We start from the raw sequence: 17,831 nt of genomic DNA, 5'->3' as shown, positions 1-17,831 counted from the left end.
GGCCGGGCACCAGCCGGCTCGCGCCCAGGCCAGGCCGGCCGAGCTGGGACAGGCGGGGCCGGCTGGTAGCCCCGCCCCATGGCGTCAGGGGGCGCGCACAGCGCGAGCGAGCCGGGAACGGCCCCGCGGAAGAGGCGTAGGTGGGCGCCAGCGCTGCCCCGACGGCCTGTGCGTGCGTGCGCGCGCTGCCCCGTGCGGCGGGGGTTGTGTGCCCGCTCCTCCCCCCGCCACGGGACGGGAGGTAAACCCCTCCCCTCCCCGGCCCAGCCCCACACAGGTGGCCGAAGGGGCGGGGCTTTCCTGACTCCTCCCCTCGGGCAGGCCCCGGATGTAGCTCGCCCTCCCTCCTGCCCACTCCCGGCGCGCGCCCTGCTCTCAGCTGCCCCAACCCGGAAGTGTCCGCTCGGAGCAGCCCCGGCCGGCGGCAGAGCGGGGGAGGGGCCCGCGCGCGACGATGGCTCCGGACCCCTGGTGAGCGGCGGGGGCGGAGCCTCTCCGCGGGCCCCTGGTGTGCGGCACCTGGAGACCCCCCGCTCCCCGGAGCCGGGCCGTGGGGCAGCCCCAGCTGGCCACTCTGACTTGCCGCGGGCCTGAGGGGGGAGCCGGGGGCGTTACGGGACAGGCCCGGACCCCCGCCCTGACGAGAGTCGGTGTCCGGGACACTGCCCCCCCACCCCCCCCCACCCCGGGCCGCGCCGCCTGCTCAGGGCGCTGCAGAGCGGGCCGGGGGTTGGTTAGTGCGGAGCCCGGGCCCGGCACAGACCCCCCCCCCCCCCCCCGCCCGCAGCGCCGCCAGCCCGGCCGAGCCTGCGCTGAGCGGTTCGGGTCCGGCCCGGAGCTCGGCCTGCCGGGCCCGCAGTGCGCTGGGGAAGCGGGGACCCCCCTCTCCCAACACCCCGAGCACCTGGTCCGTGCGGACGGGGCTTAGCAGGCCTGGACCCCGATGAACGCGCGTGTGCTGTGCTGTGCCGAGCCCAAGGCACGGACTTCCCGTGCTCCGCGGGCCGGGCCGGGGGTAGCTGTGTCTGTGTCTGGTGCAAGGATCAGAGCCGCTGCTCGGGAACGCACAGTGCTAGTTACGATGTAGTTACTGGGCTAAGAGCGCGTGGGAAGATGAAGTGGGGATGTGAGTTCGTAATTCCTGTGTAGTATCTTCCTCTTCAAAGTGCTTTGCACATAACTACAACCACCAGTGCCTTGGTGACGGGGGTGTGAAGTAGTTACTTCACTGCGTGTGATAGGTGGGCAGGTAACTCTTCTCCACGGTTTAGGTCTTTACAGGTGAAGCTCGTGCTGTTTAGCTTTGTGTTACTTGCTTATTAGAAATCACACATACCTAGATCGCTATCTGATGTTATATTTCAGTAACTGTTGAGTACAATCCGTGTCTCTAGTTGGACTTGGTAAATGAAGAATTAAAGGAGCGTAATGTAATTAATGCATACCAACATGGGTTTATGGAAAATACATCTTGCCAAACTAACTTTTTCCTTTGTTGAATGAGATTACAAGTTTGATTGATAAGGGAAGTAGGGTTGATAAAATAAGACTTCTGGAAGGCATTTAATTTAGTAAAGCATGATGCTTTAACTTTAAATCACCCTAGCTTTTTAACATGGCACACATTGAATGGATTAAAAACTGGCAAAACTGATAGTGTAAGTGTAGATGGGGAATAATCAGCAAGTGGATGTGTTTCCAGTTGGGTCCTAAAGGGATCAGTTCTTGGCCCTATGCTGTTTAACATTTTTATCCATGACCTGGAAGAAAACCTAAAGTTATCACCAAAAAAGTTAGCAGATGGCACAGAAATTGTATGAGTGTTAAATAATGAAGAGAACAGGTCCCTGAGTCAGAGCCATTTGGATCACTTGGTAAACTGGGTGCAATGAAACAGTATGTGTTTTAATACAGCTAAATGTATATATCTAGGAACAAAGAATATAGGCCATACTTAGAGCCCCTCCCTCCCCCATCCTATATCCTGAGACTTAGTGACTCTGAAAAGGATTTGGGAATGATGGTACATAATCAGCTGAATATGAGCTCCCAGTGTGATTCTGTGGCCAAATAGAGCTAATGCAGTCCTGTGATGTATAAACAGGCATCTCAAGCAGGAGCAGAGAGGTTATCTTACCTCTGTATTTGGCACTGGTGCAACCACTGCTGGAATCCTGTGTCCAGTTCTGTGGCCCACAACTCAAGAAGGATGTTGATAAATTGGAAAGGGTTCAGAGAAGAGCCATGAGAATGATTAAAGGAATAGAAAACATGCTTTACTGTGATATATTGAACTCCTCATGTCAATTAAATTTAACAAAGAAGGTTAAGGGGTGGCTTGATTACAGTTTGTACATATCTACATGGGGAGCAAATATAGAATAGTGGGCTTTTCAGTGTAGCAGAAAACATGATCCACTGGCTTGAATTTGAAGCTAGACAAATTCAGACAGGAAATAAGGTAAATTTTTGACAGTGAGGGTAGTTAATCATTGGAACAATTTACTGAGAGTTGTGGATTCTCCACTACTGACCATTTTTAAATCAAGACTGAATATTTTTCTAAAATATGTGCTGTAGGAACTATTTTGAGGAACTTCTATGGCCAGTGTAATACAGGAGGTCAGATGATCATAGTGGTCCATTCAGCCTTGTAATCTATGAATCTCTTAATGAAAATTAGTAGATTTTTGGCATCATATTTAATATTGTATGCTTCTTATAAATGTGCAGTTGGTACATGGCTATAACTTGGTTTACTGTTGTTATTTTGGAACCCAAATATATCTATTTAGTCTGTGTATTGCATTACTCTTAAACTATTGATGGATTGCTTTTAAGGAATTTAATATATTTACATGCTGATCTAAAGCATAGAATCATAGAACTGGAAGCGACCTTGAGAGGTCATCTAGTCCAGTCCCCTGCATTTATGGCAGGACTAAGTATTATCTAGCCCATCCCTGACAGGTGTTTGTCTAACCCACTCTTAAAAATCTCCAATGATGATGGTTCCACAACCTCCCTAGGCAATTTATTCTAGTGCTTAGCTTCCTTGACAGTCAGGAAGTTTTCTTAATTTAGGTCCAACCTAAACCATCCTTGCTGCAATTTAAACGCATTGCTTTTTGTCCTATCCTTAGAGGTTAATGAGAACATTTTTTTCCCCCTCTTCCTTGTAACAACTTTTTATGTTCTTGAAACCTGTTATGTCCCTTCTGTCTTCTCTTTTTCTGACTAAACAAAACCCAGTTTTTTCAATCTTCCCTCATGGGTCATGTTTTCTAGGCCTTTAATCATTTTTGTTGCTTCACTCTGGACTTGTGCCAACTTGTCCACATCTTTCCTGAAATGTAGTGCCTAGAGCTGGACACAGTGCTCCAGTTGAGGCCTAATCAGTGTAGAGTAGAGCGGAAGAATTATTTCTTGTATCTTGTATTAGCAGGAGTGATGTAAGCATCCCAGAATGAAGTTTTGTGTGTGTGTGTGTTTTGTTTTTGTTTTTGTTTTTGTTTTTTGTTTTGTTTTTGCAACAGAGAGACACTGTTGACTCATATTTAGCTTGTGATCCACTCTGACCCCCAGATCCGTTTCCGCAGTACTCCTTCCTAGGCAGCCATTTCCCATTTTGTATGTGTACAACTGATTGTTCCCTCCTAAGTGCAGTACTTTGCATTTGTCCTTATTACATTTAATTCTATTGACTTCAAACCATTTCTCCAGTTTGTCCAGATGATTTTAAATTTTAATCCTATCCTCCAAAGCACTTGCAACCCCTCCCAGCTTGGTATCGTCCACAAACTTTATTAGTGTACTTCCTATGCCATTATCTAAATCATTGATGAAGCTATTGAACAGAACTGGACCCCGAACTGATCCCTGTGGGACCCGCTCGATATGCTCTTCTAGCTTGACTGTGAACTGCTGATAAATACTCTCTGGGAACGGTTTTCCAACTAGTTATGCAGCCATCTTATAGTGGCTCCCTCTAGGTTGTATTTCCCTAATTTGTTTATGAGATGGTCATGTGAGACAGTATCAAAAGCCGTACTAAAGTCAAAACGTACCACAACTACCATCAGCATAATTAAACTATCCCAAATGAGTGGCGGTAGCTATGCCAGGAGGAGAGCGTCTCCTGCCAACATAGCGATGTCCACACTGGTGCTTTTGTCCATGAAACTTATGTCAGTCAGAGGTGTGGGTTTTTTCTCACCGCTGACTGATGAAAGTTGTTACTGAAAAAAGTACTAGTGTAGACATAGCATAAGTAATTTTTAACTTGGTCTTTTCCTATTTTAGCATCTCATCCTACCTCATTTTCACTGGCATTCACTATTTTAAACATCCAATTGCTACTAACCTTTTCAGTACAAACTGAGACAAAAGTGTCATTTAGCACTTCTGCCATTTCCACGTTTTCTGTTATTGTTCCCCCCCCTCCCCCCCATTGAGTAATGGGTCTATCCTGTCCTTGGTCTTCCTCTTGCTTCTAATGTATTTGTAGAATGTTTTCTTGTTATCCTTTATGTCTCTAACTAGTTTAATCTCATTTTTGTGCCTTGGCCTTTCTAATTTTGTCCCTACAGACTTGTGTTGTTTTTCTTCCTTTGTCATTTGACCTAGTTCCCCTTTCTGTAGGACTCTTTTTCTGAGTGTCAGATCACTGAAGATCTGGTTAAGCCAGAGTGGTCTCTTGCCATACTTCCTATCTTTCCTGTGTAGTGGGATAGTTTGTTCTTGTGCCCTTAATAACGTCTCTTAGAAAAACTGTTTTTCCCTTAGATTTGCTTCCCATGGGATCTTACCTACCAACTCCTTGGGTTTGCTAAAGCATGCCTTCTTGAAATCCATTCTTTATTGTGCTGTTTTCGCACCTACCATTCCTTAGAATCATGAACTCGACCATTTCATGGTCATAGAATCATAGAAGATTAGGGCTGGAAGGGACCTCAGGAGGTCATCTAGCCCAACCCCCCTGCTGAAAGCAGGACCAACCCCAACTAAACCATCCCAGCCAGGGCTTTGTCAAGCTAGACCTTGAAAACCTTTAAGGATGGAGATTCCATCACCTCCATAGGTAACCCATTCCAGTGCTTCATTACCCACCTAGTGAAAGTTTTTTTCCTAATACCCAACCTAGACCTTCCCCACTGCAACTTGAGACCATTGCTCCTTGTTCTGTCATCTGCCACCACCGAGAACAGCCTAGCTCCATTTTACCCCTTTTATCCTTACCCAGAGACATTCAATAAGCCTGTCTCCTATTTCCATGTCAACCACAATCTGAGTGTATACATTTTTAATATATAAGGCAACATCTCCTCCCTTTTTCACTTTGTCCTTTCTGAGCAAGTTGTACTCTTCTATACCAATATTGCAGTCATGCTGTGATGTTCCCCTCTGCAATCTGGACTGGTGAATTGCTGTGTCACCACAATCTCTCACTCTTTGAGCCCGTCTCGCTCTGCTCTGTGAACTTCCATTCCTGGGCAATTTACTCAGACTCCTGCAAGCAAATTGCTTTCAAGTCAATGAGTGGTTCCTTTGGCCAGCCACTCATGGGATTGTGCTATAGAATGACCCCCAGAAACCATCTCCAGTCCCAGACACAGCCCTAGGAACTTCACTCTTACAATGCTGCCCGCTGAACACGGCAAGCTCATAATTAGTTCATCAATTTATCAAATTGATATGCACCAGTTTTGTCACTTTAAATGATGTCTACACACACCCACATGCACTGCTTTAGATAAAACAAACACATTTATTAAGTACAGCAAGATTAAGTGATTATAAATCAGAGGCAAGCAGGTGAGATTTGATTGAAAGTAAATAAGACAAATCACATTCTAAACTGAGTTTAACACTTTCAGCAACCTTACAGTCTTAGATGGTTCTCACTACAGGCTGGCTGGTCAGCCTCGAACCAGCTCTCCCCCTGTGATCAATGCTTCAATTGCTTGATGTTAGTAGATGGGAGGGGCAAGAGAGAGAGCTGACAGCCAAAATGTCCCTCCTTTTCAACATGTCCCTTCACCCCTCCTCTGGGGCCTTTCAGGGTCAGGTAACAAACAGTATCCCTGCATGGTATTCTCCACATCCTGATCCACTGTGGTTCTTTGTGGATTCGTTTGTTGATGTCTGGAATGGCCCTTTGTTCTCGTAATGCTGAGCTGGGTTGTTCTATACAAGACTTACTGAGGTGTGAATGGCTTCTTAGCTCTGTAGAGTTTTGCCTTGAGCTGCCTCAAGCCATGAGACCCATTTGGGAAGATTACATAGTGAAGCCTCAACCATACACATGACATTGCAACAAACATACTACTATAACAAGAACGTTCAGTACGCCAGGAGCATTCCAAAACCATCTTACACGACATATTTTGTATTAAACAACACACAGTTACACTATGAGGGTGAACATGAGTGATGCACAATCACACCATAAGGGTGTACATGAAGGCCAGGTCTTCCCTCTTCACTTCTTGTTCAAGTTATGACGTGGAGCTCTGTTGATTTCATTATGTGATAATTGTCTCACCGAAGATACATCTTAGCTTATAGGGATGAGGATATACGTGGAAAGATTCTTAATGATGCCCTTCCCTTCTGGGCCATCCATAATCATAATAAATAAATTAGCCCATGACATTTAAATGGGCAATTTATACATGTATAAATGTATTGCTGTGTTTTCCTCTTAGCTCTTCTGATTTAACATTAACTGGAGTGAGTCACAGTAATAACTAACTTAGCTTATTAATACTGTGTCCTTGTAGGAATTGATGACCCATAAGACTACTGGTAGGTGTATAATTTACTTTGCATTGTATTTCCGTAACTTTATCTTTGGGCTGTTTACCTGCCTCAACAATACAAACCAGCACTGAAAATATCAAACAAAATAACTAGCTGGTGGCTATCATTGGCTTCCTTCTGCGTCAGCACCAGTTGGTGTTAATGGCTGGAGGAAGATCTGAATGCTTTCTACACCTGGTGAAACCAGGGTGTACTCAGTTCTATGGTGAGAGATCCCCTTGTCTTTATAGAAGAAGTCTCCAAGGGGATGTCCACGCTGCAGTGGGGAGTGTGCTTCCCAGCGTGGGCAGACAGATATGTGCTAGGGTGCTAAAATCGTGTGACTGTGGCACAGTGGGCAGCGGGTAGGGCGAGCCGCCCAGATACATACCCAGGGGTTTGAGTGAGCCGCTGCAGCCACACTGCTAATTTTAATGTACTAGCTGGAGCAGAGCTAGCATGGGTCTATCTACCTGTCTTGGGGAAAGTGTGCCAAGCTGAAGCGTAGACCTACCCTTAGAAAACATTGACCCTGTATGAGGAGTGCCATCTTGATCCATGTGGATCACCCTGTGTTTGCACCTATCACTTCTTGATAAAATCTCCCTGTTAATAAAGGAGGATGGCGTCAGTCTGCTTTGTCTGATGTAAATTGTGTAAGCCTTATTCTCCTCACAAACTGCCATTGTGGCCCTTGGTTGAGCGAAGTTTTCATGTCCTTGTGGTTAGTCAACCTCAAATCATTGAATCTGTACAGCACAGCATCCTAACGTTAATATTCACTGCTTGCATATCATCACTGTGATGGGTGCATTGGACATCCCTGTTGAGGCAGGTGTTGGATGTCACTGCAGTATATTTGCTTTTAGTGATTTGCTGAACTCTCTCTTTGAGACTTGTGGAGGTAGAGTGGGAAACACGTCATCTTGAGCTCTCTGGTGATCATGACAATTTACAGTTAAACCTTCAATTCTATGGGTTATGCTAGATCAGAGGTCCCCACACTTCTTACGTCACGTCCCTCTTACCTGTAATGGAATCTGTTCCCTCCCCCTCCCCCCCTCCTCCTGGAAGCAGCAGTCAGGAGCCAGGGCCAGAGCCATGGTTGGGAGCTGTGGCCAGGAGCAGGGCTGGGTGGCACTTCCTGCCCCCCCTCCATGGGGCCCTGTCATAGGCCCCAGCACCCCCCCCCCCCGAATATTCCTCCATGCCCCCCTGGGGTGCACCCCATGATTTGGGGCCCACTGTGCTAGATTGTCTGGAAGCACTCTTCCCAATGAATTGGCTTTGATTTTAAGAAGCAGACCGGTTTCTTGCGTCTGCTTTGCCTTAGCTTTTAAGGGCTGAGAGATTTTGTTTTGTTTTGAGTAACTGACTACTGTGGTATAGCAACCCCCCCAACACCCCCCAACACCCCCCCCGTCTTGCCTATTGGCAACAGTCTCCTTTGGCAATGGGGCCTGAGGTAACTCTGCCCCAACCTGGACAAGTCTTTTGTCTCTTTCCTTCGGCACCTCCCTCGCGGAGCATTTGGTACAGGCCTTATTTCAGGCCTGTGGAGTGTCCTTCAACCCCACAGGGGAGGGGCAGGCAGTCCATGTATATGACCCAGGGCGGTACCTTGCTGTGGCTCCTTCTCAGAGCTGTAGAGGTGGTGGTAAAGCCCTGGAGGATCGGAGAAACACCAGTCCTTCCCTCAGGCTGGAGCCAGGGTCTTTCCTTCTCTGCTTCTCTGGCTGCAGAGAAGCAACATCTCCTAGTCCGGGGGAGTCTCTCCTCCAGCTGCCAAAACCTTCTGGTAGCTCCTTTCTCTCCTCCTTTTGTTCCCCCCATCCCTCTAGAGGAGGCAGGGTTTAAGTAGGCCTGGTGTAGCCCTTCATTGGGTCCAGATGTCTCTAATTGACCTGCAGTAACCTCACCTCTGCCTGCAGGGAAAAGGGCTTTTAGCAGTCTAGGGCTCACATCCCTGCCCTGGCATACCCTTTTGGAGCCATCTGGCCTGACTTTACCACACTACCCAAACCTTGATTAGCAGAGCAGAGACAAAAACCAGAATCTTTGGCACACAGATTACTGGGGGTTTTTTCTTAACTATCCGAATTCTTTCTATTTGTAGGCTGTCGATGTATGATTCCACATGTCACATTGCACAAGAGATTGCTGAAAAAATCCAGGAACGTAACCGATGTCAAAGAAATGGTGAAAATGCAACAAAGGTACCATATCTTCATGAAAGATCTAATATTCGTAAATATCTCTAAACTTAGGTTTTGTATTTAATTATAACAAACCTTAATAGGACAGTAAGGTTGAGAAACACACATTCAGGAAACTCAAAATGTAAGTGTCTATGATAGTGTGACCAGATGTGTCTAGGGCAGCCCACCTGAAAATGCTAAGGTCAGGGTAGGCTGCAAAAAGGAGAGCAGATTCTTCCGAAACTAGCAGCTAACACTGATGTTAGATTCACCAACCAGTCACAAATGGTGATCCGGATTCCCCACACTGGTTATCAAGAAGCCCAGAAAGAAACCACACAACCCCCTTTATTGCATTTCAGTCTCTGGCTCCCACTCAGCAGCTAGGTCCAGTAAAGAGATCAGTTATTTAAAGCTCTATTCTTTCAGGGATCAGAAGAACATTTTTTAAAGGTTCAGCCACGTTATCAGATTGATATAGGTTTGGATTTTACCCAGAATACCACGCTGCCAGCTAATCCTTTAGTATCTAAAATTAAAAGCTTATTATAAAAGAAAAGAAAGAAACAAGAAGAGAGATGGTAAATTATCAAAGCAATCAGCTACATACATGTGGCTTTACAGTACATTTATCAGATTCTTAGCAGTGTTGGTGTGCTTGCTGACTTGTAAATTTCCTCTGGAGCACATCCAGTACCTGGATGGGTCTGTCAGTCCTTTGTTCAAAGCTTCAGATGTAGAGAGGTTGATCGGGAGGTAAGAAGCACTAGGGCTACTAGGATGATCCAAGGAATGGAAAACCTGCCTTATGAGAAGAGGCTCAAAGAGCCCAAAAGAAAGCTTAGGGGAGATATGATTGCTCTCTAAATACATCAGAGGGATAAATACCAGGGAGGGAGAGGAGTTATTTAAGTTCAGCACCAATGTGGACACAAGAACTAATGGATATAAACTGGCCATCAGGAAGTTTAGACTTGAATTAGATGAAGGTTTCTAACCATCAGGGGAGTGAAGTTCTGGAACAGCCTTCCAAGGGGAGCAGTGGGGGCAACAAACCTAGCTGTGCTGACAGACGCAAATGTCATTCAGGTGCTTTGCATCCCATCAGTGATAGCCTGAGTCATCCAGTCCACAGTGTATAGTGTATGTTTTAAGCAATAAGGTGCAATGTGGATGATGCAAGAGTTGATGTTTGCACACCCTGAATATGTATGATATTCGAATTACTGTTATCTGTCAGAGCATATAGCCTGCAGTGTCACTTTGATTAAATCACTACAATGAATCTAAACCCATTCTCTAAAGTGAAAAATAATCAAATTAATTTAAAATGGTTTATGTTCTTTTGCCCAGTTACTGAGTGTGTGGGCTTCAGACTCAATGGGGAGCTAAAAGTGGGGTATGGCGCATCAGCCGTTAAAGCAAAAAAGTACATGGTAGAGCAGTAGTCTAATTGGGAATCTTGTGTGTTGTTTGTATGCCAGTGTGATTCCAAAGGTGTAGGCAGCTCTTTATAATCTGGGTTTGGAGTAATACAATAGACTCCCTTGGAGTCTCCTGGAAATGGAATTTTAGGGCTTTATTGAAATAAGAGACTTTTACCAAAATAGCTGCATTTTACAATGATCTGTTATAATTTGAAAGCACAGTCACTTGGCTTCCTGGCTGAATGGGGAAGGGAGGAGGGAACAACCCCCAAACAAAAATCCCTCAAGAAATAAGAATAACAAAAAATCTTAGACAGTGAGCTGCTGAAAACCTCTTCAGTCACTCCTGGCGCATTCCCCAGAGGCCAGTGCAGGCTTGTACCTGCAGTGTTTGGCTTCCTCCACTTTCCACTTCCCAGTCTTAACAACTTCACTCTTCTTCATCTTCATTTCCATAAACTCCCAGTAGTCTTAACACAGAGTTTTACCTGCAAGTGGCTCTGAATTGTGTGTGACAGGCTCCTGAGGTCAAGCAATTCATAGGATAATGTCAGAACAATCCTTCTGGAGTTTTTACACCGCTTTTTCCTAAATGAGTTGTTACAATAAATATGCCCCATAACACATGTCCAAACACTGTCTCAGCTGTCACTGATGTGGGACAGCCCTCATTTTAGATACTAATTTATCCCCTAAGCCTGGTGTTCTCATTGAATTGTTAGTAATAATAATTCTAGTGAAATGAATCCCATTTCAGTGTTTTCTGTTGTCTTTCTCTTCTTTATTATAGTCATTATTCTGGGTCACATTGGGCTCAGAAGTTCATTAGCTTTGTCATGGCATTGTGCATTTATTATTCCATAGCTGTGTGCATGGTTACTCTTTTCTAGGGACAGTGCTAGTTGAATTGTGCTAGAGATTTCTCCCTTAATGTTGTTTTAAATGAGATTTTTCAGACAGAATTCCCATCCAGAACCCTGATAGTTACAATTGTGTTGAGAAGTAGCATGTTTTTAAATCCAGTGTGGGCAGGATTGTTTTGCCACGTTTAAGAGTTTGCAGTTAAGATATAACGTACCATCACAGCAGAAGAGTTACATGTACATTTAGGATTGAATTGATGACTCAGACCCAGTTTATTCAAGTATTTGGAGTCACGGTTCACATTAACTATCCCCTTTGGAGTCAATCTCAACAAAGAGGTTCTCAGTTTCCTAATTTGGGAAGGTACATAAGCATGTACCTACCTCTAAGCATGTGCTTAATCCCATTGAAGTCAATAAGACTACTCTAATGCTTAAGATTATTCACATGCTTAAGCACCTTCCTGAATCCTGGCCTGAATGAAGTAGGGAGATTGATTTTGGGCTCTTCCCCCTAGTGGTTGTTTCTTTAGGTCTTGGCTGAGGTATATTTGCCAGAGACCAAGGCAGGATGGAGAGGGCAGTACGTGTATGGAGTTTGCAATGCTGCCTGCCCTTGTAGCTGTTCTGAACGTAGCTCTGCATGGCTCAAAGGGTTTTGTGATAACAGCCTTCCCCAAATTGCAGAAGTGCTGAAATTGTACATCCACATTCACTCTACAGATGGCAGACAAAGCAAAAGCTGCTATTCGTTAGTTCATCTGGATTTATACCGGCCAAAGTGCTCTGACTTGCATCATCCCATTCACTGTGACGTCCTGCTTAACAAAAGAGGCTGCTCTCTTGTATTGTAAGCTTTGTAGCCTGTGTATCATGAAAACACTACACAGTTGGTTAACATGATTCTGTTAAGAAATTTTTCCATGTTTTGTGTTTTAATGGAGTGTAAAGAATTTGCTCTCAGAACAGTTAAAGACATATTGGCAGTGTTTGGTTCTACTATAAACAAACTTCCAGCAATGAAATATTTGTTGTGTTAACAAGAACTCCCATTGAGAAACAAAATCATATTCACTATCACTAGTGGAAATTTGACCAGAGAAGATGGTATTTGCTTGGTAGGGAAGATGTCGACAAGATCCTGTTTTTTATGGTGTTTTGCCACTAGTGTGACCGGGGGAGGGGGGAATCCTGTGTTTATAACTGAATAAAAAATGAGTATAAAAGCTAAGGTTAAAAAAGGCTGTAGGGCATATGTTCAGCATTGGTTAACTCTAGTTACACTGAAGTCAATGGTCAAACTCCCATTGCTTTCAATGGGAGCAAAGTTAGGGCAACACAGAGTACTTTTACAAATCCCCTTGTAGTGTTAAAGGGACGGATCTCCATTAATATGGTGGTGTGTGATCTGGTTGCAAAGTCCATGTAGCTTTTAACAAGTACTTAAAGTGCTGCTGCTTTCTTAAAACAAAAACAAAAAAAAATTCCCTGCAACTGGGTGTTACTGCCTTGTGTGGCTTTTTAGCAGGGGAAAATCCCTCTAGATGGGTGGTATCCTTAATTATCTGACATGGCATTCCTAGCCAGTCAGAGCAGGGGGATTGCATACAGGGGAGCTGCTGTGTTCTTGGAGCAGGCTTCTCTTGATGTCCGATGGAATCCTGCCCGGTGGTGTACAGTTGGCTTTGCATTGTTTTGCGTTGCAACATTTGAATATTGCTGTTTGTATGGCTACAATGTAAGGTGATAGCATAACAAAAACAAAAAACTCTTTTTTTTTTTTCTTTTTTCCTTCAGCTTAATGTGACAATCAGATCATCATTGCAGAATCTCAAGGAAAAGATCGACCAACTGAAGGACTTACTGCTTCGAGCTATATCAACACGCCAGATGTATCCATGTAAACAGTACCTCCCTGCTCTTTCCAGTATTGTAAGAGTGGGTGGAGAAACAGGCTCTTTTGGGAAGGAAGCTGCAGTAGACCCCTTCCCTGTCCCAATTACTGAAATGTTGTCTGCCATCTTGATCTCTCTTTCAGGAACCCCACACATTTTTTTAATGTTGTAGTGACTGTGCTGGTACAGTTCAGTGTGTGTGAGAGGCTGTAACACAGGCAGTTCTGACGGTCTTTGTTTGAGACATTATTTGGCTGTGTATTTTCTTAAGCTCCTCTCAATTTAGTTTAAATAAGTTGCAGGTTGCTGTGCTTGTGGCGCTGTCCCACAGTCATGCGTGAAGCCAGTGTCCAAATTTGGAGCTTCTCCCACGCCATGATATGGTGGGAAATAAGGCCGCTGTGCAGATGCGCATAAGTATCTTAATAAGGGGTGCTTAACAGCAACCCTTATCAAGTACAGCGCTGTAGATGTGAAGTAAATGTTTCTTTGTCCTAGGACTCGGCAAATCCCCAGATATCCACTTTATATCCGCGGACCATTTTTTGCAGATCAGCTGTGGATAGCCATAGAGGTCATGGATTGACTTTTTGGGACAGGGCTGGAGCACCTTGGGTGGCTGCTGGAACAGCTGATCAGCTGTTAAGTGTCTGGCTGATTGGCGATGTGGATGCAGATACATCTAAAAGAGAGGGGGATTATGGGTTGGATAGAAGTTTATTCTCACAGTTGTGGATCAGATGCCGATCCATGTATTTGTATCCGCACAAGGCTCTACTCTGCCCTTCTAGATGGACGAGTCGGATAGTCAGAGACGATTTGCTAGGGATGTGTAGCTTCTTCCCCTGTGCTCTGGATTTCATGTCCTGACCTAGTCTCTTCTGCACACAGCTGGAAAAGCTGTGTGTAAGAGGAGCAAGTAGATAACAGCCAGACAGCCTTCATGTGGGTCTGAAAGTCTCCTATGCCAGTACAGGTGACTCAGAATAGAGACATATAACCAAATTCATCACAATGTGAATTGGCTCTCACTCTTTATGGAGTGGATCACTTGTTTAGTTCTACAATCAATTAAATATTCTGGCCTAAACTTTCAGAAATCAGTACTGATTTTGTATGTACCATTTGAGACACCATCAATGACATGATTTTCAGAAAGTGCTGAACACGGCGAATCTGAAAATCAGATCCATTCAAGGTGCTTCAGATTGGGCACCCAGAATCGCTAGTCACTTTGAATATTTATGCCCCTTTGTTTAATGAGGATTTTTATCTCTAGCTCTTAGAAACTCTCTCTTTGCTGTAAGGGCAGATGTTAGAATCTTGCTAGGAACGAGTGCATCACAGCAGGTGACACTGTGCTACTACAAGGGAAGGTTTCATTTGTTTAAAATCAGTATTTGTATTGCAGTTGTGCCTTGGAGTTCTGCTCTAGGACTGGGATACCATTGTGCTAGGCACTGCACAAATACAGAGTGCAGCCAGTCTCTGCCTCGAGAGCTATGCAATCGAAGTATAACGCAAGAAATGACAATGAATGTGCTCATCTGTCGCAGGATGAGGTGCAAGTATTGACACAGAAGAAGAAAGATTTGAAATTGACAAGTGCCTTTAAACTTTCCTGAGCATTCTCTTAGCATCACATAAAAGTCCAGGACGTTTTAGAACCCTACTAAGCTCTTTACTGCGATGTCAGTGAGGGTCACAGATCAATTGTGCTGGTGTTATAAATGTGAAACACACTTGTTAGCTTTTGAAATCATTGGCTTCTCCTGGCTCTTCAGTTGTGAAGAGGTAATTGTTAGTGCCAGATTGTCCTTCTGTACATTTTCCATGGTTTTTTTATACCTCTGTAATGTCCTCTGAGTCTCTATCATGTCTCCTGTGGAAGTATATCCAGTGGCCATTTGAAGGCCTCTTACTTGCAAGCTGGATTATGGTAGCACTGAGAGTGAGCCATTGGCCTTTGATGTGTTGAAGCCTCGTGAACACATTTGAATCAGGGATCGAGGATTGAAATATTTGTTCAGACACAACAAGCCTGCAGCTTTTGTTGTGACTGTGAACTCTGGGAATGGTTCACTGAATGCAGGGCACAGTTCTCCTTTCATCTGAAAATCTTACCTTGGAGCAGATAAATGGCAGTGCTCTCTGTAGGAAAGCAAATACCAGTCGTCATGGCTATGCACCGCCTCAAAATTGAGTTGTAATTTGAGCAAGAGCGCTAATCTTTTTTAAAATGGACATGTCTGAGTTTATTAGGGGGGGAAAAAAATCAAAGAATGGCAGTGCTCCAAGAAAACTAGTCCTTCAAAGGCTATGGGTGAATTGAGTTGCTGTCTTCAAAAGCAACAAACTCTATTTCAGTTGCTGGTTATATAACTCTAACTGGAAACTAAGCCTTTAAATAACCCCTTCTAGTGACTTGCCAACCATCTACTAAGTGGGGTGAGGACTTCTCACCGGGTCCATATCATCACCCAGCAAAATAGTTAACATGCTAAGAGCCATGCTGAATCCAGCTGAGCTATCTAGTTTGGTGGTGGCAGCGGTTGTTTTGTAGTAGCACTTACAATGTGCTACATACTGGGCAGGCAGGTAGGAAGACTCAGTTCTTGTCCTGTCAAGCAGTCTACAGTCTACATAGAACAAATCAGTGGTTCTCAGCCAGGGGTACATGTACCCCTGGGGGTACGCACAGGTCTTCCAAGGGTTACATCAATTCATCTCGATATTTGCCAGGTTTTACAACAGGCTACATAAAAAGCACTAACAAAGTCAGTATAAACTAAAATTTCATACAATGACTTCATACTGCTCTATAAACTGTGTGCTGAAATGTAAGTACAATATTTATATTCCATTTGATCTATTTTATAATTATATGCCAAAAATGAGCAATTTTTCAGTAGTGTACTGTGACGCTTTTGTAGTTTTTATGTCTGATTTTGTAAACAATTAGTTTGTAAGTGAGGTGAAACCTGGGGTACACAAAACAAATCAGACTCCTGAAAGGGGTACAGTAGTCTGGAAAGGTTGAGAACCACTGGAACAAGTCATTTGCTTAGTGATTTTTAAAGAAAACTAATATGCTTAATGTCTGAGAATGATTTGGGTTTTTTTGGAGTTCACTGCTCTTAATTTTTACATGAATTGAATGCAAAAAAAATTCTTCCCAAATCTCCTCCTCAGTTTGTGTTCTCTGGATCACATTGTCAAGACAAATGATGATTTCTTTTTTTAAGGTATTGCAAATTACAGAAATAGGTTTATGCTAGAAGCCTTTTAATGAAGGGTGGAGGTGTCCCCATGGTGTTATAGTATGGTATGACTCATGGTATTATAGTTCCAGGTATGAAGAAAGTGTTATCATAAATTACGCTACTTGTCTTAACAGCCATGCAACCTGACTCTCTTATGAATGAATAATAAGTTATAAATCTTTATCAAGTGAAGAAAAGTGTGCTTCTAGGATTGTCTACTTTAACCTATTGCTCTGAAAGTTCTCATTTCCTGACTGGCTTTGATTTTGCAGTAGTAGGTGACTTTTGAGAATGACGCTTTTAACACTGGAAATACAAGTTTTAAATATGCTTTTATTTCTGTGACTGGCCTTAACCAAATGCCTCTAGAACACAGTTAGAGGGGGACAGAAGGCAAAACTTAGTGGATGACCTTCTCACACGACAGAGACAGCTTCAAGCATCCTATAAGAATGATGGCACAGAACCGGATGTGATAAGGTATGCTATCACTGTTTTAAAGGAGCAGTGTGATGATACGTGTTTTGAATGGTCTCTGAAGACAGCACTCAAAATGCTTCACTTGATTTCATTTTTATTTACACATGTAGAAAACTTGTGCCTTTATCTCCACTGCTACAACTACACTGCATATTGTACATTTATTGTCTAGTATCAGTGTAATAATTACCGCCTTTGTGTGTGGGGAGGACAGAGGGAATGAAGGGTTAATTGTTTTTAAGGCAGAGATGGGTTCTATCTGTTAGATCTTTTCCATCTCTAATTAGTAGAGTCTGTGCAGGTCTCTTAAATGAACAGCAGGTACTGTACTTGGCTGAATGAATGTTGTTAAGACACATTAGGTTTAACCCTTAAACTGTTACCCATATTTTTGCTAGAAGCAGAAGCTGGTGCTGTAAGGAAGCAGATGCCACCCGTGATGTACCAGTGGTAAATGGTTCCTGGGATGGTTTAGGTGTGATTATAAATCTGTGCAGTACTTCTTACTGTGACAGTCTCGACTGGAGAAGCCCTGTGAATGGAGTGAATAGCTTTAACCTGTAGGCCCTTATTTGAGAGGCAAGGTAGGGGAGGTAATATTTTATTGCACCAGCATATGTTGGTGAGAGGGACAAGCTTTGAGCTTATACAAAGCTCTTTTGTCATTCTCCTTTGTCATTCTAACCAGATCTCATAGCTGACCTGTTACCTTCAAGAGGAGCTCTCCTTTAGCGTTGTGCCTTTGTACTGAAGAAATAGGCTCCTCCCGGAATGATTTTCTTCAGACCTTATTATCTCCATTTCTTGCAGCCAGGAAGAATAACAGCCACTTAATAGCTAGACTGAAAATTACCCTCTCTGCCGTTCTTTCCTCTCCAGCAGGGCTCGGCAACCTTTTGGAAGG

General features: G+C 44.1%; 1 protein-coding gene across 3 annotated transcripts in view; it reads left to right on the top strand.

Annotated features, from left to right (window-relative positions):
- Positions 1–227: 227 nt before the first annotated feature.
- Positions 228–17,831, top strand: part of STX8 (syntaxin 8) — a 162,776-nt gene continuing 145,172 nt past the window's right edge. The window contains exons 1-4 of one of the 3 annotated variants that reach the window (XM_067547765.1): positions 228–471; positions 8,918–9,017; positions 13,087–13,181; positions 16,817–16,927. In XM_067547765.1, coding sequence (XP_067403866.1) covers positions 455–471; positions 8,918–9,017; positions 13,087–13,181; positions 16,817–16,927 — 323 coding nt within the window. In that variant the 5' untranslated portion in view covers positions 228–454. The remainder of the gene's footprint in view (positions 472–8,917; positions 9,018–13,086; positions 13,182–16,816; positions 16,928–17,831) is intronic. The other 2 variants (XR_010919611.1, XM_067547766.1) reach the window with 2 other exon arrangements.

This window comes from Emydura macquarii, unplaced genomic scaffold, assembly GCF_026122565.2.
Source record: "Emydura macquarii macquarii isolate MOO-44397 ecotype Brisbane River unplaced genomic scaffold, CSIRO-AGI_Emac_v2 contig_1230, whole genome shotgun sequence".
Lineage (NCBI taxonomy): Eukaryota > Metazoa > Chordata > Testudines > Chelidae > Emydura > Emydura macquarii.
The sequence above is the reverse complement of the archived record's forward strand: the minus strand, read 5'-3'. Positions and strand labels throughout refer to the sequence as shown.